Source organism: Dromiciops gliroides, chromosome 5 (genome assembly GCF_019393635.1).
Source record: "Dromiciops gliroides isolate mDroGli1 chromosome 5, mDroGli1.pri, whole genome shotgun sequence".
Lineage (NCBI taxonomy): Eukaryota > Metazoa > Chordata > Mammalia > Microbiotheria > Microbiotheriidae > Dromiciops > Dromiciops gliroides.
The window spans coordinates 148,206,590-148,231,684 of record NC_057865.1 but is presented as its reverse complement, the minus strand read 5'-3'; the positions used below and the strand labels follow the sequence as shown (position 1 = coordinate 148,231,684).

General features: G+C 36.9%; 1 protein-coding gene across 4 annotated transcripts in view; it reads right to left on the bottom strand.

Annotated features, from left to right (window-relative positions):
• Window positions 1-25,095, bottom strand: part of RELN (reelin) — a 577,995-nt gene that overhangs the window by 339,273 nt on the left and 213,627 nt on the right. For all 4 annotated transcript variants that reach the window (XM_043965756.1, XM_043965757.1, XM_043965754.1 and 1 more), the window contains exon 4: window positions 11,944-12,014. In XM_043965756.1, coding sequence (XP_043821691.1) covers window positions 11,944-12,014 — 71 coding nt within the window. The remainder of the gene's footprint in view (window positions 1-11,943; window positions 12,015-25,095) is intronic.

Below are 25,095 nucleotides of genomic sequence, written 5' to 3'. Positions count from 1 at the left end.
CACTGGCCCTGGATTCAGGAAGAACTGAGTTCAAATCTAGTCTCAGACACTTGACACTTACTAGCTGTGTGACCCTGGGCAAGTCACTTAATACTCATTGTCCCACAAAAAAGAAAACCAAAACCAAAACCAAAAACTCTATGTAAGTCATGGGGTAAAAAGATGGTGGCTTTGTTTTGAAGATAGGGGAAGAAAAGTCTAAAAAGATTGTGATTCCACAATGGTTTGCTTCTATTATTTCATTTGGATATTAGAGGTTATAATTATGTGGCTTTTGTACCTTTCACTAGTCAATCCCCTGTGCAAATACTATTATGAAGAATAGTATATTTTAGGGGCAGCTAGGTGGCGCAGTGGATAAAGCACCAGCCCTGGATTCAGGAGGATCTGAGTTTAAATCTGGCCTCATACACTTGACATTTACTAGCTGTGTGACCCTGGGCAAGTCACTTAACCCCCACTGCCCCGCAAAAAAAAAAAGTATATTTTTTCACACTTTTTTTTTTCCTGATGGGCTAAATCACAAACAAAATTCTAAAGTAAATAAATGATATGGATGAAATTCTTCTCATTTTCAACTTGTACCCAAGGGCAAAACCATATGCTAAAAATGGAATAAAGCTTAATTGATTTAAATATGTATGTGTATATATGTATAATATATGTGTGTGCGCATGTGTGAGTATATTTATGTGCCTTCATAAGGCAGCATACAGGCACCTCAAAGAAGACATGACAACCTGTCTAAGGATCCTCAAACCCAGCATTATTTCTAGTCATATGAAAATTTCTAAATAATATGAGTTTTTCTTTGAGCTGACTTATCATAAAGAAAATTTTACTCTACATAGATATGTATTCTATAATAATACTGCTAAAATTTAGCAAACTGGTCGTCAATAAAAATGATAGAGGTCTTGGCTATACACTGCAAAAAACAAGAGGGGAGTTATAATGGCTAATTGATTCTCAGATCAAAGAAGAAGCTGTTAACCAGCTTTTGTGTTATTATTGCTAATTACTTACCCAGGCTCAGCCTTAGAGTTAGGCTAGTATAATGTGACTAACAGGCAAATCTTACAAATAAAGGTAACATGTTAAAGGAGCTATAGCTTCCAAATTTCTATAGTATTTGAAGACCCAAGGTATTTTTTGCCTCAGGTATCCTTTTGCCTCATTTGTAATTCAAATGCATTAAACTTCCCGAGCTAAATATGACAAATTAGACACGGTCTGTGAAGTTACCATTTAATGAGCTATGAACCTAGACTTTCATCTCCCCAGGAATAATTCCTTTATTACTTTTTTTGTATTTTATTGCAATACAGCACAGTTTGACCTTCAAGTATGATAATTAAGCCTCCAAAATGTTATAAATTTTGAGTAGAAATAGTTTTCGATGTGTTCAAGAATATACTTATGATTAGTATGAAAGATTGCTTAATATTTAATACAAGTTCAATTATAGACAGGGCCATGGATTAAGGTTGGGATGAGGTTTTTTTGTTTTTTTTTTTGCCACACTGGATTTTTGTCACTTGGTGTAATGATCATCTCATAGTTTCAAATGGGTAGAATTAAACTAGAACCAAAATAAATCTTTAGAATATATGATCTGTGGGCAATGAACCACTGATTCCCTTTTCTAAAATGCTGCCTGGACCTTTGGGAGTTTTAAGAAGACAGGACCTGGTGCTGAGGGCCAGAGTGAAGGAGGAGGAGCAGCAGCTGGAGCCCAGTCCGAAGCCCATGTAACATATGGCCGGCTAGTAACTGTCAGAGCAGTGAGGGAAAGCCGCTCAGATAAGCACAAGCACTGCTGGTGATTGGGTTGGCTGCCCCTGGGGTGAAAAAAAGTTCTCCTTATGGGATAGGGTGTCATCTACTCTTGACCTTCTGATCATAACTCCTCAAAGACAGGCTGGTGAAAGAGAGGCCAAATTTGCAGCTTGACTACACTTGATGGAAAAGTGAAAGACACATTTGGATTTAATTCACTAACATTTAATGGAAGACTTCTAGGAGTAAACCAATGTCCGGGAACCTCATTGGATCTTGCCCTCAAGGAATTCATAATCTCCTGTATTTGCCTCTTTGGACCTACCTATTTATCATGCCTTCTCTTTTCTTCCCTAGTAATAAACTTGGGCTCTTCTTTCCTTATTCTCATTCTGATTTCTCTCTGCCACCACATAATCCCCACCTTTGACTTGGTCTCACTTCCAGAATTTCAACTCCCTTGGTACTAGAAGACTAAGTGTTCTCGAAGTCTTTGCCAATGGAGAACAAGCCTAAGGGGGTTCTACAAAGTTGTAAAGGGTTTGAAGATGACCTCATAACTGGCTGTTTATCTGTTGTTCAAGAACCAGACTGAGTAAATACGGTTGGGCTCATCACCAGAAGGGCTGCCACCAGGTGAAGAACTGGCAGTCGGGCAATATAGAAACTTGTGAAAGGGACAAAAAGCACAACATGACTCTCAGGCATGACCCTTTGGTTTTCACAGACACAGTAAAGTGCTGAAAAAGAACTTGAAGAAGTAAAGTATCATTCAATTCTCTCTCTCTTTTTTTTTTTTGGTGAGGCAATTGGGGTTAAGTGACTTGCCCAGGGTCACACAGCTAGTAAGTGTCAAGTGTCTGAGGTCGGATTTGAACTCAGGTCCTCCTGAATCCAGGGCTGGTGCTTTATCTACTGTGCCACCTAGCTGCCCTATCATCCAATTCTTAATCCACAAATATTAATTTAATTTGGACATTCTTAAGGTCATCTTGGCTTAGTATGTAGAGAGGCAGCCTTGGGATCAATTATACATCAATCAGGACCAAGAAATTAAAAAGGACAAAGGCTTGTCTACTGGGTCCAGAACTGAGTAAATAGAAGGGAGAGAATTGGATCACTCTGGGCACTGATGAAGTGATTTCAGTGATTCCAAGCTACTCACTTCCTCAAAGGGTTATTTCTTTAACATCAGTATTTTCCTAGTGATATCCCTTGGTTGCAAACAGAAGAATAAAAATTTACAAATGAAATAAAAGGCAATGGAAAGACACACAGTGGTTCTGAGCAGGCTGTAGCATGTTGCTAGTGATGACTTTTAAGTGAGAAGTGGCATAAAGAGTATTGTCAAGGACACATATGACCAGAAAATAAGGTTTGCTGGTCATTCAGTAAGAAAGAGAAAAGAGATGGACTATCCAAAGTTTACATTAACCCCAGGATATTTAAAAATCTAGTCAAGCGTGGGAGCGGCACAGTATACTCTTGATGAATATTAGCTAACATAATTCTGGACCATAAATATGCAAATATTCAATAATAATTATACTGAAATAAATTGTTCTTTTATATATTCCAGAAGTTTGTCTTCACAAACCAGATCAAATGATCATGATTTTTAATGTCTTTCTAATATTTCTGTTGCCCATATACCTGCATAGAAATAAATATACACTTAACCCTTCAGAATATTGGAGAATCAAGCAAATATCATAATAGCTTACATGGAGACCATCTGATTCTATATTTCAAAGAATACAATGTTGAATTCTTTTCAGGTATAAATCTCAGGGTTTTGACTGTTAGACTACATTAAGCTGTCAAGGTAAAACGTAGTTAGTCTTTGGAACTGAAGATTGTCTAATTATATGTTAAATCACCTTAGGATAAATAACACCGACCCAAATGCCATCTTTTGTCTACTCTGTACATTAAGTACCTAGTTTGCTAGGGGCCAATAATAGCATCTTCCACATTAGTTATTGAGAGATCTTACTCTTTTTACTCACATATGTTGACCTGAATGAATCCTTTCACTTGCTATACATTATGCCAAACTGGACTATTCTCAATTGTCCATTCTCATGCCAGCCTCTTCTTTACCCAAGCCTTTCTATGTCTCTATTAAAATCCATGCCGATGCCTTCCTCATTTTCTTTGAAGAATTGTACACTTTCTTCAGTTTTATTTTTCTACTTTCTTGAAATTTTCATAGTGCTATCCCACCTTCCTTTTGCATTTCACACATTTGTGATATCCCAGAACATTTTTCTGTACTTAGCTTTTATTTGGGAGGTGGGTAGGGTACAGTGGGGATACAAGATGTTTCTGCTCTAGATATTTCTTACTCTATCCCTTTCTGAAATCCATGCCTGGAAACTTCCCTGCTAGAAATTCCTCATACCCCATGTGATATTGCCAAGCAGTCTCTCCTTTCCTGTGACACTAGAAGTGGGAAAGCAATCAGATGTTCCCAAGAGCCTCTCTCTCCAAAGAAAAGTCACTAAACTTCATCTACATCATGAAGCGGGGCTGTTGTGTGAGACTGGAGCCAGCATTCTTGATCGAGTCAGGGAGAGCCTCTCAAACAATCACAGATCCCCTTCCTCCTTCTGCCAAAGCCTGAAGGTGATCTAATCAAAGTCCTTCTGGGACCTCTCTGTTGGTTAATTCATGGATCTATCCCATCCCTTCAAGAGACTAGGTTATATCTTTGCCTATCTGGTGCTGATAACCCCACTATATCCTTTGCCTTGGATTTCTCTTTCCATGCTCCCCTTCTTCATCTCCCTGGGCCTCTCAACTTAGATGTTATGTCTTTCTTTGTATGAGTTATATAAGCCCTTTGAACACTGTTTCATTGTTGTCTTTTTTAACCCTGTGTCCTAGACACAGGAGGTCCTTAATAAATGTTGAAAGCAACTTATTGGAATGAATTAAAATATATGCTATTATCCACTGCATTATTGTCTGTTTTATGAAAACCTACATTTTTACAAACTCACTAAAATGGACTGGAACAATTTTCTGCACTAAATCACAGATGTTTAGGTATAGGTCTGTGGTAAAAAGTGAAAGTTTTTAACAGTCAGTTAGCGATAACGGAAAGACGCCAGTTTTTTGAAGGACCACCCTTTCGGGGAAGAGACCGTGACGAATGGCCATGCACTCCACCTCCGTCTGTTAGACACTCCACTTCCAGGGTGTGAGCTTAAAAGGCAAGGAGAGAACAGAAGTGAGGTCTTTTGTCCTCACTCCTCGTCCACTGACTGGCGCTGCACACACAGACGCTCACTAAGGTTTTACTTGGCCCAGTTTGCCGTAACAGCACGTGCTTGACGTGGCTCTCAGCTTCAGAGGTGGCCTTGGGTTTTTTGGTGATTCCTATATGGGTTTTTGGTGAGTTTTATACAGAATATAGACTAAGCTTAGATTTAAGACTATTTGTTTGTATTTCTACTTTCTTATCTCTTTAATCAACATCACCTTGTAATTTCCAAACAATAAAAGCTCTAACTAGAGACCAGAGGCTTCTTCCACTTACTAGTCTGGGAGATAAATAAGGGAAAGATTAAAAGGGGAGGTTAATGCTCTAGTATCCAATTTTAAATCTCACAGGTCTTATCCCCTCTATTAGATGATAAGTACCTTGAAGAGTAGGGTTTGTGTCTTATTACATTTTTGTAACTCTGAGATATGGTTAGATGATGCAGTAGAATTAGGAACCACAGGAAGCCTGAGCCTGGAATTAGGAAGGCCTGAGTTCAAATTCAGGCTCGGACATTTAGTAAGTATATGAACCTGGGCAAATCACTTAGCCTCTGTCTGCTTCAGTTTCCTAAACTGCAAAATGGGGGTAATAATAACACCTAACTCTCATGGTTGTCATAAGGATATTTGTAGAGAGCTCAGTACAGTATTTGGCATATAATAAGGGCTTAGTAAATACTTATTTCCTTTCTTTCTTGCTTGCTTCTAGAATCCTCAGAGAGTACATGCTTTGAAAGTGTTTGCCGAGTTGAAGTGAATTTTTCTGATTCACTACCCTCTATTTTTGAAGTTGTAAACTTTGAAGAAGTAGGGAAAAACATGTATTTTCTTGCCCATATCTATTTAAAAAATTTTCTCAGAAATTGAGAAACTATGGTGCATCAATTTAACAATGAAAGTAGGCACAGTAAAATCCACTTCTGAAAAACTGAGGGAAGATGAAGCTTAATTTGGAAAAAGTATCTGTTGTCCTAAGAATGTTCAAGGGAAGGTAGTTGCAGAAATTACTGACTAACCAAATGGTTCCAAATAAAGATTATGCCAAATTGTTTGGCAAAAAGTAATTATATTTAACTCACATTATATAAATGGTCCTTTTAGTCTGTTGGAATTACAAAGTTTAAAAAGTCCCCAGCACCATCTTGTTCATGTTACCAATTTGTCTATCAAGCCCGTTTAACATAGTTACTATGAGAATAAAATTTATCTTTCCCTTTCCAAATGATAAAATCCAAAGCAGTAATATATGAAAGAGGTTCATACATTTATGTATATGTTTATATACACACATATACATGCATTGTATATATAACATATATATATATATACGTATATAATCTCTCATCTATCTATCACTATGATCCAATGAACTTTAGTTGGCATACACAGTCTATAATTATCGAGCCTTTTGCTCATTATTGTGCTTGTGACAGGACAAAGTCAAAGAGTTTAGTTCAGGTTACAGACAGAAGTCAACATTTTCGATTAATGAGTTGGCTACCACTCTTGCTTCTCTTTCTATCCACTTTCACTCTCTCAATGACAAAGGATTCTAGAGCCATTTGCAAATGAGAAGCAGCCCTTGAGGGCTCTGCAGGACACTATGGCTGTCAGGTCATGGTGCCCACCATCTGGCCTTGTGAAGCCATCTATATGTGTAGTTGTGATATGTGCCAAGAAGCTCACTCACTAACGGCTAGGTATATACATGCCATTTATTATGTTCTTTGGACTAGGTAGGATTTAGAAAACCTTGGTTGTCATATGAACAGTTAAGTCACTCTTTGAGCTTCAAAGTTTCCTCACTGGAAAATGAGCTAGAGTTCTCTGAGGTCCCTTTTGGATGTAAAATTCTGTGATTCTATCATCATAGAAGAATAGTGAATAGCTATAACATCATTGGTCTATCTCAATATATGTTTTACTACATATATTTTTAATAACACAGTTTTTACTGCAATGCATTTTTAAGGACACTGGCTTTATATCATTCCAAGGCATAGGGTTATGCTTTTCTTTTCTTCCCATTATCTATTAAAAATAGTGTAGTCATTCTCTAATACGGCATATTTCATTCATGTCCTTTTGAATTTTTCATTCTAATCTGAGAGTCAGTGTAGTAGTCCCCTTTGTCTTGAATATTTTGCAAAAAGTCTATTGATAAAGGATATGCCACAATACCTCACCTTTTCTGCTTTCACAATTACTTTTTTTAAAAAACGTTCATCTCTTTCCTTTTTTCCCTGAAAATGTGAATCAGACTTAGGTATCTATTTTCAATTGGGAACATATAGGGATAATTCCTAGAAAACTGTACTGGGAACCAGAAAAATCAGGAGTTTAGGGCTTATATGATTATGGATATTTAATATGAATTCACATAAATATTTACAATAAAAAGTTTTTAGACCATCATCTTTCTGGGTGATGTACAAGTTGTAAACCTCTGGTACTTTGATGTGAATATTGTCTAACCAACATTCTCTTTAGAGGCTCTACTCTGCTAGAGATCTGTTATTTTGCTGTTAAAAAAGATGTTGAGGGGCAGCTAGATGGCGCAGTGGTAAAGCACCGGCCCTGGATTCAGGAGTACCTGAGTTCAAATTCGGCCTCAGACACTTACTAGCTGTGTGACCTTGGGCAAGTCACTTAACCCCCATTGCCCCCCCCCAAAAAAAAGATGTTGAAAGATCCTTTCTAAACCATTTGCTTGTGGATCCAGATTTCCAGCTTAAGCCACTGATCTTGGACCCTTTTAGACCAGTGTGATATAAAGGAAAGAGTTCAAGTCCAGAGGCTTATATTTAAATTCAGACTCACACTGAAATACACGAGGTGAAATCTCTGAGCCTCAGTTTACTTATCTGTAAAATATGCTACCTAGCCAACATAGTTGTCATTAACATCTCCCTATGAATATGAGTTATTATTATTTCCTAGTTTTAGGAAAGTACAATTCCTGAAGCCTACATATATTAGAAGAACACTCTGTATGTTTTTTCAGTGTTGGTTCTTTTCTTTTTCCTATAGACATTTGCAGCTTGGGACCAATATAAGGAAATACAGTTTTCCATTTTTGGCAAACAGTCAGTTTTATTCTCATTTGACCTTTCTCTTGAATGAGCACAAGTTTTTCTAATGTAAAAAGCTCTGTATAGACACATCTGGGGAGATACATTCATTTTCATTCATTAATTTATTCATATAAGTTTTATTCCTTTTCTATAACAGGTTTCAAGCACATGAGGGGATGCATAAAGCTCACAACACTCCCAACGGCAGCCTGAACTAGATTAAAATGTAACTGGTAAAAATGTAAGAAAATAAATAAAATAATATAACATTTAAAAAATAAGTCAATATATGGTCTGATGAGGTCCCTTATGCATGCTTTAGTGTCTCCTATTTTTTTTGCAGGGAAATGAGGGTTAAGTCACACAGCTAGTAAGTATCAACTGTCTGAGTCCAGATTTGAACTCAGGTCCTCCTCAATCCAGGGCCAGTGCTCTATCCACTATGCCACCTAGCTGCCCCTAGTGGCTCCTATTTTTAATTGAGTTTGACACAACTCTTTTATAACAGAAAAATATTTTGACCTAAAAGGATTATAGTACTCCATTTGAAAATATATTGAATACCTTAGTAAAAATTGTTAGGGCTATTATAAAAAATCATGCTTATCTTAAAATATATCATAACATTTTTATTATATGGAATCCTTGAATCCAGGAAAGTATTATCTCCTTTAATACAAAATGATTTCTTCATCTCAGCTGAGGCATCATTGGAATTACATCTACCTGGTACCACCACAAACCTGAGGAGAGTGTAACTGCTGTTTCTGGTCTATGCTGTCTTCATAATAATGTGTGTCACGTGTTACTTTGCCTATTATCATCACAATGCAAACTACAAGACACCTCAAGGAGAGAAATATTTTTTTCACTGGTCAAAATATTTTGCCCATTGATTTTTTTTTTTACATAGGAAAATAAATCACCAATTTAGAGCTAGAAAAGACCTTGCAGGCCATCAAGTCCACACCCCCTATTTTATAGACAAGGAAACTGAGGCACAGAGAACCTATTTTTCCAGGGTCTGAGGCGGGATTTTGAACTGCTATCCTTCTGGTCCAGTGACCTATCAATTATACCATGCTACTTTTAAAGTAATCCCAACTTCAACATTAGTTATAGAACAAGCCCTCAAGTTCAAAGTAAGGAGATCTCTCCTTACTGATGGGGATGAATGTTCTACTTTGAGTGAGGGAAGGAACAAAAAGCCTAGAGAGAGGATTTGTTTAGTAGTCTTGGAGTAAGTCCTCTTCAAGCGTTAAGTCCCTTTCAGGCACACTGGGCCTCCAGCTTCCACAGGAAAGATGGACTAGGCCAACTCCACTTCAAATAGGTAAAAGAAAAGACTCAGGGTAAGGCATTAATTTCTATCAATAAGGAGAGTGTCTCATACCAATGAGTTTTGAGACTGGAGTAACATATGCAATAATTTTTTTTTTTTTTTTTTGGTGAGGCAATTGGGGTTAAGTGATTTGTCTAGGGTCACACAGCTAGTAAGTGTGTAACGTGTCTGAGGCTGGATTTGAACTCAGGTCCTCCTGAATCCAGGGCCGGTGCTCTATCCACTGTGCCACATAGCTGCCCCCTATTTTTTTTGACTGGGTCTACCTATCTTAGACTCAAGGTACAACAATCACAGGCCCAACCTCTTTCAATGCTGATTGTCACAGAAGCTTTGACCTATTCCATCTTCAATCTGGGCTAATTTGGCTTTAGGCAGACTGGTGTCCCCACCCCTTCTCTGCTCAAATCAAATCAGATTAGATCAAATAAAATGAAATACTACCTTTTTCATTAATTTTTCCCTGACCCTTCATTCAACTCAAACTGTAAACAAGATCTGCCTCCTAAAATTTTTCACATAATTTTGCCTGGATAATTTTGAACTTTCCACATATTTCTTTTGCCATAGTTAATTATATATAGGCTCCTCTCTCAGGAAGTAAAATCCTTGTGAGCAGGGTTTGGGTTGTATTTAATTCTGTATCTTCAGTGACAGTCCTTGTAATGAATTGATATGGGAATATTGGTGTTTATATAGTCGATATGGAGAGTCAGAGCCAAGTTGGATTTGGGGCACAGTTGGAGTAAAGAAGGACGTAAATTTGGATTCCAGTGCTTATTGTGCATAATTAGCCATAGGACCCTAGAAAAATTATTCATGTCATCTATGCTTTAATAATCTTATATGTAAAACCAGAATAATATTTGAACTTCTTATTTACAGAGTTATTATGAGAAGAGTACTTTGTGAACTGCAAAGTACTTTTTGAAGGTGAAATCCTTATTATTAGAACTGAATCAAACCCTTTTCAGGTGTCTAATATTCTCTGACATCTGAGATATCACTGATTTTAATAAGTTAGAAAATTGTGCATGTTAAAGATAATTTTATATTCTGTTAGAATATTTTGAGACTATCTTAAAAGCAATCTAACATTGTTTTATTACAAATAACAGAAGAAAACTGTAAAAAAAAAATAAAAAGCATTGCCAAAAACACTATACCCATGAAATATGAACAGAATTGTAAGATTGTGGTTACACATGGATATAGATAAGAATATGGTAAAGATATTAGAGATAACCACCAAGTTTTACTGCATTGACACCAAAATATTTATTTTTTGCATTTATTGCTTCCACTATTCAATTTTTGCTTTCTTTGACCCCTTGAAAACTACATTAATTTATTTTTTGTACTTTCCTAATCCAAATCTGTTTCCTCTAAGAGGAAAAGTATAATTAGGAAGGTTTTCAATCGTCAATGATATCGTTCCTTTTTGTTTGCCACTATAATAAATTCAAGCATTGGCTTATGCATATCACATATCAACAAAAATTTAAATATTTTTGGTCATTCCAAATCATGTCAATTCACTAGACATCCACTAGAAATATAATCACATCTAAAGATGGTCCAGTTAGGATATTTTATGAGTTAGTGGCTATGTATAGCACTGAATTGAAATAGATTCTTGCATTTCTCTGTTAATCAATGTTTCTTTTTAAGATATGTGTCTGTGTTCATATGTCTATGTACATATTTGATATCACATTCAAGGCAGATAGTGTCAAATGCACACCTATTACAGACTCATGGTACATTATCACATTTATATAGAAATTAGGTAACTATAACCCATAAAATACATTAGCACAAAATTGAGATAGCATGGATAAAACAAACCTAACAGCTACAACTATAAATAAATGTATAATGATAAAATTTTAGCAAATTACAGGGTTGTGATGAAATTTGAGTGATAAATTAAAAATTAGTTCTGTCTTGATATGATTTTAAAAAAAGGATTGTGTTAAAATTCCCCTTTCCAACATAACAAAATACTTCATCAGAAGTTTATTGCATCTTTTACATTATGAATGATTATTTCTTTCTTATGTTATGATCTGCATATTTAACTTTTTTATAGTCTGAGTTGCTCAGAAATCTATAAAATTTCAAAACTGATTTCTCATCAGATGTTGGATGACATTAGAAGCATGAAAAAGTTTTCAATTAAGTTTATTTATATATATATGTATAAATATACATACATATATACATATCATATATTTATTATGTGTAATTAGTAAAAGAAAAGAAATTAAATCCATAATATATAGCATGTTAAAGGCCCTAATAACACTTTCTTTTTTTTTTAATAATTTTTCCCCCTAATACCACTTTCTAACATCACCACTGAGAATATTAACAACATGTTCACTCTGTGCAAATATTGTAGCACCTTCCATGAATAATGTGGACACAGACAAAACAGATGAAATACATTAAAATGCAATAAAATGCAACTCTTACCTCCTTGTTCACACAACTGCTGAGCTAAGGCATCCTTGAATATCACTTGGCCTCTGTGAGTAGCTGTAGCCCTGGAGACAAAGAGGAAAGAGTTCAAACTAAACTTTGTGATGAGTTTCACGGTAAAATTAAATTTTAGATTAAAATGCCTTACTGCTCCAACATTTCTGTGATTTCATTGATATGGGTTTTCTTTCTCTGACTGAAAATAGAACATATCTAAAGAAAAAGGAGAAATTGTTGATATCTTTGATGAAGAGCTCTCTGTAACTTAAAGAAGTGAATACTTGATGATTTTTTCCATGTAATGAGACCTACCACAGAGCTTGCAAGGTCCTGAAGTAGCCTTTGAGAATCCAAAATTCATTCTACACCATTATGAAACTTTGAAGTAGGCTTTCAATGGAGGTTAAATTTAGGTATGGTTGGAGACTAGAAGTAGAGATTTCAAGATGAAGAAACTCTGTCTTAAAATGATATCTTGTCCTGGTTCCCCAACTACCTCTGCCCTGTCTAGTTAGTATACTAAGTACATAAGTAGCCAGTATAAAGTAGCAGTTTGTTTTTAAGTCCTTTTTAGTCACGTCTGACTCATTGTGACCCCAGTGGTGTTTTCTTGGCAAAGATACTGGAAAGGTTTGCTCCTTCCTTCTCCAGGGTTCCCACTTGACATCTGGGGAAACCAAGCAAATAGATATTAAGAAACTTGCCCAGGGTCACACAGCTAGTAAGTGTTTGATGTTGTATTGGAAACTCAGACCCTCCTGACTCCAGGTCCAGCACTCTATCCACTGCATCACCTAGCTGCCTGCCAAAATAACAAAAGCAAGCACCGGCCCTGGCTTCAGGAGGACCTGAGTTCAAATCTGACCTCAGACACTTGACACTTACTAGGTGTGTGACCCTGGGCAAGTCACTTACCCCCCCCCCAAAAAAAAACAAGAAAAAAAACCCAAAGTAACAAAAGCAAGAAGTAAGACTGCAGAGTAGAACCAGAATTCACTTACAGACTGTTCCATATACCATGGATCAAAGAAGCATAATGGTAACTGTATTATATATTAACTAAAAATCACATCCTGGGACTCTTCATGAAGAGACAACCATAATCGAAATGACTGAACAAAAATTAAATCCAAAACAAAATTGTTTATATTTGATTATGGAGGTAATAGGGAGCCATTGGCATTTATTGACATAGACAGACCTATGCTTTGGGAAAAATTATTTTGGCAGCTTCGTGGGTGGATGAATTGAAGTAGGGAAAGGCTTGATGTAAGAACAATTAGAAGATTATTGCAATAGTCCAGAAAAGAGGTTTGGGGATCCTGAATAAGAATGATGGCTGTGAATGGAGAGAAGACTGTGAAAGATTCCACTAAATGAACAAAATAAAGACATTTTATTTTAGAAAACCTACTGCATAGTGTAGGATCTATGATTTCATCAGAGTGGGGAACACTCCCTGCACTGAGGCAGTCTGCAAGTGGTCTAAACTTAATAAATAAGGCACAGCGAGTTGCCTGAGCCATATAGAGATTAAGTGACTTGCCCAAGGTTGTGATAAAAAAGGCAGGATGAATCCATGTGGTCCTAACTGCAAGTCCTATCTACTGCACAATGCTACCTCTACCTCTGGAAAATATTAATATATAAATCTTTATCTTTCTCAGGGGTGAGCAAGACCACATGCTGAAGTGTTAATGGATGTTCTTCCTCCTAAGAAATACATTTTAACAGGCATTTCCTGAAGACACAGTGCCTTAACCCAAAGAGAATTGATTAAGAGTAAGTAAATTGATTAAATAGTTACATTTGAATATGTGGTCCTTTCCTTAACGCCTACTATGCAAGTAACCTAAAAAAGAGCAAGAAATGATTCTTGCATATAATTTGGTAGGCATTTAATAAATACTTTCTGATTGTTCAAATCATCATTTAAAATTATAAATAAAATGCTTTTCCTATTTTGAAAGGTTTTAGTGTCAGATTATGCTACTGATGCTCAAATATTTTCCAAGTGTAAAGAGTCTTATTCACAGAGGGTTAGCAATATGAATGAATATTTGTGGTCATAGTTACTTGAGAAGGCATGGATGGATTATTATAGAAGGTAAAGGGTATAGAATTCTAGACCTGGAATCAGGAAGACTTGAGTTCAAACCTGGCCTCAGACACTAGCTAGCTATGGAATTTTGGACGAGTCACAACCTCTGTCACTCTCTGTTTCTTTATTTATAAGATGAGGATAATAATAGTATCTACCTCCTAGAGTGGTTGTGAAGATCAAATGAAATAGCATATATAAATACTTTGTAAATCTTCAAGCATTACATAAATATAGCTTTTAGTATTATGTCTCAAAGTAACCTAATTCTAACAAAATATTTACTTGTACATGATTTGTTTTACAAGTTTGAATCAAACCCAAGATTTCTAGGACCTCATGAGTTCATTTAAAAATCTGAATTCACATACACATTAAGTAGTCATTTTTATGGAATTTTAAAACTGTTGATTATTTTAAATTTAGCCAGTCCATACGTTGTTTGATTATTATTGTTTATATGTTGTTTGCTGTGAGCTCTTTGAGAGCAGGACTGTCTTTCACCTTTCTGTGCACCCATAATACTTGGAACAAAGTAGGTGCTTAATAAATATTAATTTACTGAATGATTGGTTGGCTCTGAAAAGCTTTTGGGGAAAAAAAAAACCAAACATGATCTAGAACATCTTATATTGTGCACTATTTAGACAATTTTTCTTTTATTAAAAGCTGCTCATTGATTACACATATATCAAAATTCTTATATGGAGTATTTTGTTATTTCCACATATTGATTTATACTATAGGCCAAACTATGTTCTTCATGATGTATTTCTTAGTAGAGAGCTATAACCCAGGCATGTTCCTTGTCCCTATATTATCAGAATTATAAGGCCACATTACTGTATTTTTCTTTTCTTACTCTTATTTATCTCTTACTATTTCTTCCTTTAAAAATTTCTCTGTTTCCCCTCAATATTGGTATTTCAATGCTTTTCCCCTCCAACTTCCTGCTTTTGCATCTTGGCAGAACAAATGACCTTCAGGAAGTCACTTGGAAGCTCTTTTCGCAGAAAAATGTAAGTACAGTGAAACCATATATCTACACATGAATATTTATATGTGAGTATATATAAATAGCTTTTTAAAAAAAGCCACCTTCTATAAGGAGGCCTTTTGTGGTCCTACCAGCCACTAGAGGCATCCCCTCTTAGGATTACTTTCTATCTACCTTGTGTATATCCTGTAGGAACCTATTTATTTACTTACATGTTATTTCTCCCATTGTCACATGAGACAATATTTGTAAAGTGTTTAGCACAGTACACAGCACATAGTAGGGGCTTAATAACTGATCCTTCTCTTCCTTTTCCCTTTTCTCCCCTCCCCCACTAGTTGAGAACAGGGACTCTGTTTTTGCCTGTCTTTGTAACTCTATTCTAGCATACAATAAGCACTTAATAAATGCCTATTGATTGATATACACCTATATTCACATACATATTTATTAAGTAGGAGTATGTATGATTTTGGGTCCAAATCAGTTGTGATTTCATCTATGTGACAAACTCCTGGAATGGAAACATTCTCCATGGATAGAGTTTGCAATGCATCTGTAATTTTTAGATTTAACTGCCTGAGTTAGTGAAAGATAAAGCAACTTGCCAGTGCTCACAGATATGATCACTTGTCAGAGGGAGGAACTCGAACCCATTCCTAAATCCAAGGCTGGACATCTCATACACATTTCAGGGACTGCAGTGTCTTGCAGCATATACTTTTATGTCTTTTACCTTAATGTTAAAGAATGACACATAATATGAAAAAGTATAAAAATAATCAAACCATCAGGTTGTATTGGGAAAAGGAATCAACATTAATATAGTGCCTATTGTATGCACTATGTTGTTTTTCAGTCAACTCTGACTTCATCACCCATTTGGGGTTTTCTTGGCAAAGATAATAAAGTAGTTTGTCATTTCCTCCTCCAGCTCATTTTAAAGATGAAGAAACTGAGGTAAATGGGTTAAGTGACTTGCCAGGGGGTCACACAGCTAGTCTGAAGGCAGATTTGAACTCAGGAAGAGGAATCTTTCTGACTCCGTGCCTAGCATTCTATCCCCTGTACTACATAGCTGCCCACAACATCAGAACAATGTGCCAGGCACTGTATTGTTTTACAATATTATCTCATTTGATCCTCAAAACAACCCTGCAAGGTAGGTACTGCTGTTATCTCCATTTTACAGTTGACAAAACTGAGGCAAAGAGGTTAAATTACTTGCCTAGATGTCACACAACATGTACCTGAGGTTGGATTTGAACTTAAGTATTCCTGACTCTAGGTCCAGGGCACTGTACCACCTAGCTGCCTCGATAAAGGGTAAAGCAATAATCTGGAGCCAAAAGACCTAGGTTCAAAGCTCTGCTCTGCTATTTCTCATCTATGTGACCTAGGGTCAATTCCTCAGCCTCTCTAGACCTTAGTTCCCCCATCTATAAAGTGAAGATGTAGAACTGGATGATTTCTCAAGGTCTTTTTCAGCCTTGAATTTATGATTCTCTGAATATTGTTGCTTGACTATTCCTAAGGATATTTATGATCCAGCAGTCAGGTTATTCTTAAGTAAATTAGTAGTCTAGGTATGTCTTACCCCAAACCAAGCAAAATAAAATGTACTTTTTAGAAGTAACTTTTTAGAACACTGGAATTCCTCAAGGAAAACCTCTTGAATGGTTTTGCTGTTTTAAATACCTTTCTATTAAGTGGTAAGCATGTGTGAGGCTGCCTCAGAGGTATCCTTAGGCAAGACAAAAACAGTACGCTAAAATAGCACACTAATTCCAAAGGTGACCTTAGAGAGATGTAAAGTAAAAAGGATCTTACTGGCTTGCTAGTGAATTAATAGGGGTTTGTGCATTTGTTAGTGTAAACACATTTTTAAACATGTTTTTTTCATGTGCAATACTTCACTCTGAGCCCAATGTGGCAGAGATCAATATGGTAGAACATAAAAAGCAATGGACTTGAAGTCAGAAGACCTAGCTTCCAGGGCTGGTCATTCCATGATTTAGCTGTGTTGACCCAAGTCAAATGTGGCAGCCATCATTAGCTGCCTCTTCTTATATCTTCATGTCTATGCGAAAGGTATGATTTCAGTTTAAATTCCAAGACAGCAATCTTGGCTCTAAGTCCCATCTCAGACAGTCGATCTGTGTTAGTTGTTACCACTATGTAAGAAGTATTCCCATTTGACCTCACACCCTTGACAGAACATACAGACATGTAAGAGTCCACAATTAAACACCATCACTCTTGGGCTGCTGACAAGACCACCCAGTTCCTGGGCAAATGACCAAAACCCCAGACCCTGGGCAAAGAACATATACTTTATACAAGGGAAGGGAAAAGGGAAGATTGCTAGGAGCTGCCAAGAAAGGGTCAAGGTAGTACAACAGCATGACCACAAAGTAAGTCTGATAAGGTAATTTAGGCTCTGGGCTCCCAGACTGGAAGAATCCTGTAGGATAATCAATAAGCCCTAACTCTACTCTAATGGTTTTTGTATTACATCAGTCTCATTGGTGGGTGGGTTTGGTTCCTATCTGCCATGTTGAACAGCAAATGTGAATACAGTACTTAGCACTCATAGGTGTTTCTCTCTGGGCAAATGTCTACTGCAGAGTTGGCCAAGTGACTGAACGTGACTCAAAGGAAGACTTATGGCTATCCACATAGATATCCATCCATTCTACCTGCACCCCATCAGCGTCCAAGCTTCTAACAAAGTAATTCTACTTCTTTGGTTTCCATTTCCTCATCTGTGAAATGAGGGTATGGGAGAGTAGCTGAGAGATGCTAAGGTCTTATAATAAATGATCTTTGGTCTTATAATTAGATTAAAAAATTAGCGTGAACTTCTTTGGACATTAAGGGGTTATATCTTTTTAGGTTCAGTAGATAATGAAGACCTAGCAGTTAGTACAATGCCTAGCACATAGTAGGCACTTAAGGAATGTGTACTGAATTGAAAAAAAAAATCAACAGAGCACTGAACTGAGGAAGATGAATTTGAATCCTTGAATATTTACTAATTGTCTGACTCTCCGCAAGTCACTTAACCTCTCAATTTCAGTTTTGCTTTCTGCAAAATAGGAATAATAACAAAACCTACCTCACAAGGTGGCTGTGAGATTCAACTGAGACAAAATATGTAAAGGGATTTGCAAAAGAGTAACATGATATATACATGTCGACCATTATTATAATTATCAAAGAGCTCAAAATATTCTTCCTTCCTTTGAATTAGCAACATGATGTGACTGCTGGTGGAAAAGCAAAACAGCAAAGTTCAGGATCACTAATGAACGGAATGTGATCTACTGGAGAAAGGTTTCTGTGAAGTAAACAAATATGTGGGTAAAGGAAAGTAGTGGATTCGATTCATCTTGACTTTGAATAAATCACTGAGAAACTTGAACTCCAAGGATTTCCTCTCTGGAGGTCTTCAAGAAAAGTCTGGATGATCATTGGTCTAAGATGGCAGAGAGAGGATTTCTGTTCAGGGAGACTGGATTGGATGCATAATAACCATGGGATCTGGGGTGATAGCTATCTAAACATAGGAAGACAGAGAAAGGTAATAAAAGGTAGTGATTAATAGACCCTTTCCTGGTTGGAGAAGTGGAGGCTTTTACTGCTCAGCTCTTTGGTAGTATTCTTTTAAATGATCAAGAAATCTTCAAAGTGACTGGCATATAATAGGTCCTTAATAAATGTTCTTTGATTAATTGACTGATTTCACATTTGCAGATGCTCTCACTCTTTTGTGTAGTTAAAGCTGATTTAGATAGATTACAAGATCTCCCAAGACAGAATTGTCAGACTAGCATTGATGTGGGCAAGCATTTAATGATATATTTAGGGGAAAATAATTCAAACTGGGCTTACTTAAGTTAGCCTTGTTTAATTAGATCTCAATCAATCAACTATTGAACAAGCATTTATTAAGGGCTTATTATGTTTGAGGCACTGTCTTAATTGCCAAGGCTATAAAGAACAGAAAAACCCACAAAAAATTGTCCCTTCCCTTTGAGAATTTAAATAAGTAGGAAGCATCACATATCTTTTGGAGTTTGACATCAACATTGGCAGTCATGCCCTATCACAAGACTCCCCTTGGTGACACTGTCAGTCCTGAACTAGAGGGGCCAATGTACCTGATCTAGTCCAATATTTCTTATGCTGCTCTTCTGGCCTCAACATAGGAAAGGTAGCTAAAGCCCAAAACAAAAATTCCAAGGAGATTCTCAAGGTTTAATTTATAAATAAATAGTTCCCTGAGATGAAGAGTTTTTTCCCCCAATTTATAAGGCATCTTTCTTGTAGAAGTACCTTCAGACATATATACCTAGAAAAAAATCACAGCATTAAACTATTGATTTAGGATCAATTGAAAGGCCCTTTAAATTTCTCTTTGTGAAAGAACAAAGGACCATCATAAAGAAGCCTAAGGGTAATTAAACTTGGGCTCTTTTGAACCATAAAATAGTAGATTGGGGGTCATTCCCATTAAAATGAACAGTGATGGATGAATAGAATGTTGTTTAGAGCCAGGTTTTCCTCCCTCTTTCCCCCTTTCCCCCATATACAACTAAAGGTCCAATTCCCTAAGATCAAAAAAGACCCAGGGTTGGATTATTTCCTTTAAGCAGCCCAGGCAAATATTAATGATTAAAGAATGAAGTAATCAATATTTATTAAGTTCCTGCTATGTTCCAAACACTGTGCTAAGACCTAAGGCTACAAAAGGCGGCAAACAACATTCTCTGCCCTCAAGGAGCTTGCAATCTAGTGAGGGAAACAACATGCAAACACATGTATACAAAGCAAATTATCTACAAGATAAATAGGAAATAATTAACAAGGAGCAGCATCAGAATTAAGAGGGTTAGGGAAGGTTTCTAGTAAAAGAAGGGGTTTTAGTAAAGACTTAAAGGAAGCTAGAGAGGTCAGTAAGCAGAGTTGAGGGGAAAATCTTCCAGGCATGGGGAATAGCCAGAGAAAATGCCCAGATGATCCATGTAATATAGAAAATAATGTTTCCTTGTTTTTGTTAAAAAGGTCCTTCCTTTCTAAACCAAAAAAACAAACAACCCCCCCCCAAACCAACCATTATATACATTTGAGAGAGAAAACAAAAACAAAATTTAAAAAGGTCCTTCCTAGAGTTAAAGATAAGTCTCTTACAGAAAATTCACATATACTTGGGAGTTGAAAGAGAACCAAGTTATAAGTACTAAGGCTCAAAGTCAAGAACATAACATAGAGGCCTTCTTGGGTCCTCTTGGATAGTTGGCACAATTAGTTGAGTTAAAACAAGTGAACAAAATATCCCTTTATTGCCTCTGTTATCCTTTTCAGGAATGGAATGGTCTCAGTATTTAATTTGAGGATACTTCAGCTAATTAAAAGGAAGCTTTGATTATAAATGCAGTTGGGTGGTAATTCAAGAAACATTGAGTAAGGCATACTACATGAAAGCATATAAAAACAAAAAGCCAAGAACCCTTGCTCTCAAGGAGAATGCATTTTACTTTTTATTAAAAAAATAAATATAGCATAAAATTAGTACTCTAGATTCCACTGGAGCAATACATTTTAAAAAGTCTATCCAGTCATATGAAAATGATATTTTGTCACTGTATAAGTCCATATCAGTAAGAATATACTATTAGAAATCCATGCTGGTTAAGGCAGCAAAGAAGAAAAGCATTCTTACACAGCTAGCGTTCTTAAAATGCTATTTCCTGCTTTGCCCTGACTATAATGTTACACACATAATGTTAAAGAAAATCACATTTTCATTTTTTGGCACTTCATCGCAGCTTATTACTGCAGCAAATGCACAGCCAGTCAATTAGCATAAATAATAGAACAAGCTTCTATGGCCTCTCAGTTGACATGGTGCCAACAAGTAGGTCTACCTTTCCCAATAGGGAAATTTAGTTTAAAAATTCTTTATCTAATTTTAATATCCCTGGAGTTAAAAACAGCAAATTCTTAAAAAAAAAAAAACACTTGAGTGCAGGGTGTGCACTTACATACTTGTCCCTTTAAATTAAGTCACATAAAAAGGAGCGATACCTATGCTACCAACAGGGGATTAACGGGGAAAATAAGTCCTGTATGGGCACTGAAAACCCAAATTAACTTTTTAAATGTTTAAAAACAGTGCCATTTTAGTAAACCTTAATTCAACTAATGTATCCATCAAACACATAAATTAATGTGTATCTAATTCAAATTACCCAATCAAACAATTTATTCTCATGATGCTGAGAAGAAATAACCTTTTTAATGAAGACACATACTCTCAAAATTCCAAAATAAGGAAGTCAATCTATAGAAAGACCTATTATTGAAATCTGGAGAAGGAAAGACTATATTGCTACAGGTCCAGGTTTAGGCAAAGGTGGACTCTTCAGAGAGCATGACTTGAATAATACTTGGGTATCTTACCAACCACTGTGCCTGAAAGCATACCAAGGGAGATTTATTCTTTGGGGCATGAACTACTTTTTCTAAATGGTACTCTTTTAAAATGAAAATATTCTTGGGACAAGTAATGTCTCAATGGACTAACACCTCATTGTAAATTAGTTTATGATACCACTTCTTAAGTGATAGGACGGAAATGGGCAATAGTGAAGTTTTGGACATCTGACAGGAAGGATGTTAAGAGATGCTGGTGAAGGTGGTAGGATGCTGGAAGGGGGATATTCAGAATTGTGATGTAGTGGCTAGAGCATTATTCTTGGAATCAGAAAACCTGGGTTTGCATACTGCCTCAGATTACTATGTATGTGATCATGGCCAAGTTATTTAACTTTGTAGGATATTAATTTCTTCCTTTAAAAATGGGGTTGATAATATGTAGTGAAGGTAATTCACTGAGTCTACTAACACATTTGATAAAACTACAGGGTGAAGACCTAACTTAGAAAGTGACATTTCCCATGGAGCTGTATATATGTTCTGGCTTAGCACTGAAGAATATGCATTTTGAGAAGACACAGCAACTGTTTAATGGTCCATGACTGGGAGGTGGTGCTAAAGATGATGGGTGACTGAGCTGGGAAGAACCACCCAATCTGTGGGCTATAAGAAAACCTATGAAATAAATGGTTCCTTGTCTGTATGCAGCCAGTGCTTTCTTTCCCATAAGAGGCAGGGAGGGGATTTCTTTTGCCCTTTCCCCATAGCCATGATAGCTGAATCCCGGACGCCTTTAGTTTGCTTTGTGTTTTCTTTCTTAAATACAAGTCAGTGTTTAGCAATGCTCAGAAATGGATGATTTCAGAGCCATCAGCTATCTGTATGAGTAGGAGGGATCTCCAGTTTGACTCAGGGAAGTGATTTCTGAAATCTCAAGTGTTTTTTTTAAAGAATTTGCTGTTTATAACTCCAGGGATATTAAAATTAGATAAAGAATTTAAAAACTAAATTGCCCTATTTATTGGGAAGGGTAGACCTACTTGTTGGCACCATGTCAACTGAGAGGCCACAGAAGCTTCACTATCTGTAGTATTCTAGGGTATAAAGCTGTAAAGAAAGGAACAAGCTGAGCTATTGCTAGGCAGGATATCTGGACCATCTGAACTTCATAACCTTTGGCCCTCCCTCCCTCCCTGTCACAACCTTATCAGTTTTCTTAAACCTTACACCACTTATACCTCCCCCTGTACTCTTCAATCCCAGTGATACTGGTCTCCTTGCTGTTTCATGAACAACACACACTAACTCCTAGTTCTGGGCATTTTTGAGGCAATTGGGGTTAAGTGCCTTGCCCAGGGCCACACAGTTAAATGTCTGAGGTGGGATTTGAACTCAGGTCCTCCTAACTCGAGGGCCATGCTCTATTCACCACACAAACTACCTGCCCCTCTGGGCATTTTCACTTCCTATTCTCCCTGTCTATAAAGCTCTCCATTTTCATCTTTGTACCCTATGTTCATTGGCTTCCTTCAAATCCCAGTGAAAATCCAACTTTCTACATACAAGAAACTTTTTCCAACCCATGTTATTTCTAGGGCCTTCTAGGCTTTGTTTTAAAGATTTCCTCAGTTACTTCAGAGTAGGGGCAATGAACAGGAGTAAGAAACCTGACTTCTTGACTTGGGATCAGATGTCCTCAAGATGAATCAATTCATATGATCCCTATGCCAGAGCCACTTGTGGGAAGAGACCCCCTGGACCATGAGCAAGAAATCAATTAGCAAGTATTTATTAAGCACTACTATGTTCCAGGCACTATTAACCACTAATGGTAAAGGTACAAAGAATGAAACAACTCCTACTTGCAATGGAGACAAATACCTATAAAAATTGATACAGCAAAAGTAAAAAAGTTAATAAATAAGAATATTTTCAAAGTAGTCAAATACAAGGTTGTTTGGAAGGAAGAGCACTGGAAGTTAAGGGGATCAAGAGGGGCTTCCATGTAGAAGATGATGCCAGAATTGCCCCCTTACAAACAGCAGAACTCTAAGACATGGAGGCAAGGAAGGAAAGCATTTCAGAAACAGTGAACAACCAGTACCAAGGCACAGAGATGGAGGATATAGAGTGTTATGGATGAGAAGCTGAGAAACAGCTAGTTTACCTATATCATAGAGTTCAGGAGGGAGAATAAGCATTCACTGGTGCTGGAAAATAGGTTGGAGCCAGGTTGTATAGGGCTTTGAAAGATAAGTTAATAGATAAGTTAATATTTTATCATTGAATCAATAGGAAGCCACTGGAATTGGTTAAGACCCCCTTTCCTCCCACATGGGGGTCACATGGTTGGATCTATGCTTAAGGAAAATCACTTTGGTAGCATTGCGTAGGATAGAGTGGAGTGGTGACTGATGAGTCAGGGAGAATAGGAGGTTATTGCAATAATCAAGATGAGAGGTGATGACAGCCTGAAAGATGGTGGTAGCTGTAGGAGTAGAGAGAAGGGATTAGATACTAGAGATTTTGTGAAGGTAGAAACAGCAAGATTTGTTAACTGATGAAATATATGGAATGAGGGAGAGGACAGAGTCCAGAATAATGCTGAGAACCTGAAGCTACTGGAAGGATGACTGGGTAAAAATAGGGAAGTTTGGACGCAGGGAGGAACTGAGCAGGGAGGGAAATATTGACTTCAATTTTAAACATATTGAATTTAAGTAGTCTCTGACAATCCAGTTTAAAACGTCTAACAAGCAGTTGGGGATACAGGGATTGAAGCCCAGGGAAAAGAGTAGGGTTGGATATGTAGTTCTAGGAGCTATCTACACAGAGATGATAGCAAAAGTCAGGGGGAGTTGGTGAGGTTACAGAGAGAGAGTGAGAGAGAGAGAGGGGGAGGAAGGGGGATGGGGAAGAGAAGGGCAAGGAAGAAGGGTAAGGGGAAGAGAGGAGGAGAGGAGAAGATGGAGCAAGAAGAGGAGGAAAAAGAGGAAGAGGAGGAGGAGGAAGAGGAGGAGGAGGATGAGAAGGGAAGGGAAGGGAAGGGAGAGAAGAGAAGAGAAGAGAAGAGGAGAAGAGAAGAGAAGAGAAGAGAAGAGAAGAGAAGAGAAGAGAAGAGAAGAGAAGAGAAGAGAAGAGAAGAGAAGAGAAGAGAAGAGAAGAGAAGAGAAGAGAAGAGAAGAGAAGAGAAGAGAAGAGAAGAGAAGAGAAGAGAAGAGAAGAGAAGAGAAGAGAAGAGAAGAGAAGAGAAGAGAAAAGAGAGAATTCAGGGTAGAACCTAGGACAATAGCCATACAATACTTGTAATCTCTTTGCAAATCTCAAAGCCTTATATAAATGTGATTTACTGTTAATCTGATCTAAATCACTTTCCACTAAAGAAAAATTACCTTCATTATGATAGTTTATTAGACCTTGTAACATTAAGTTTATATGCAGTCTAGTTTATAATAATAAACAAGGCTGCTGTCTTGTTTGCTTATTATTAAACATGAATTGAAAAGATGTGTTTTGAGAGGTTCCAGACAGCTTCAGAGACTTGATTACTTCTTACTCTCCAGGAATATGTAGGAAAACACCAGAAGAAAACCATGTATTTGTACTC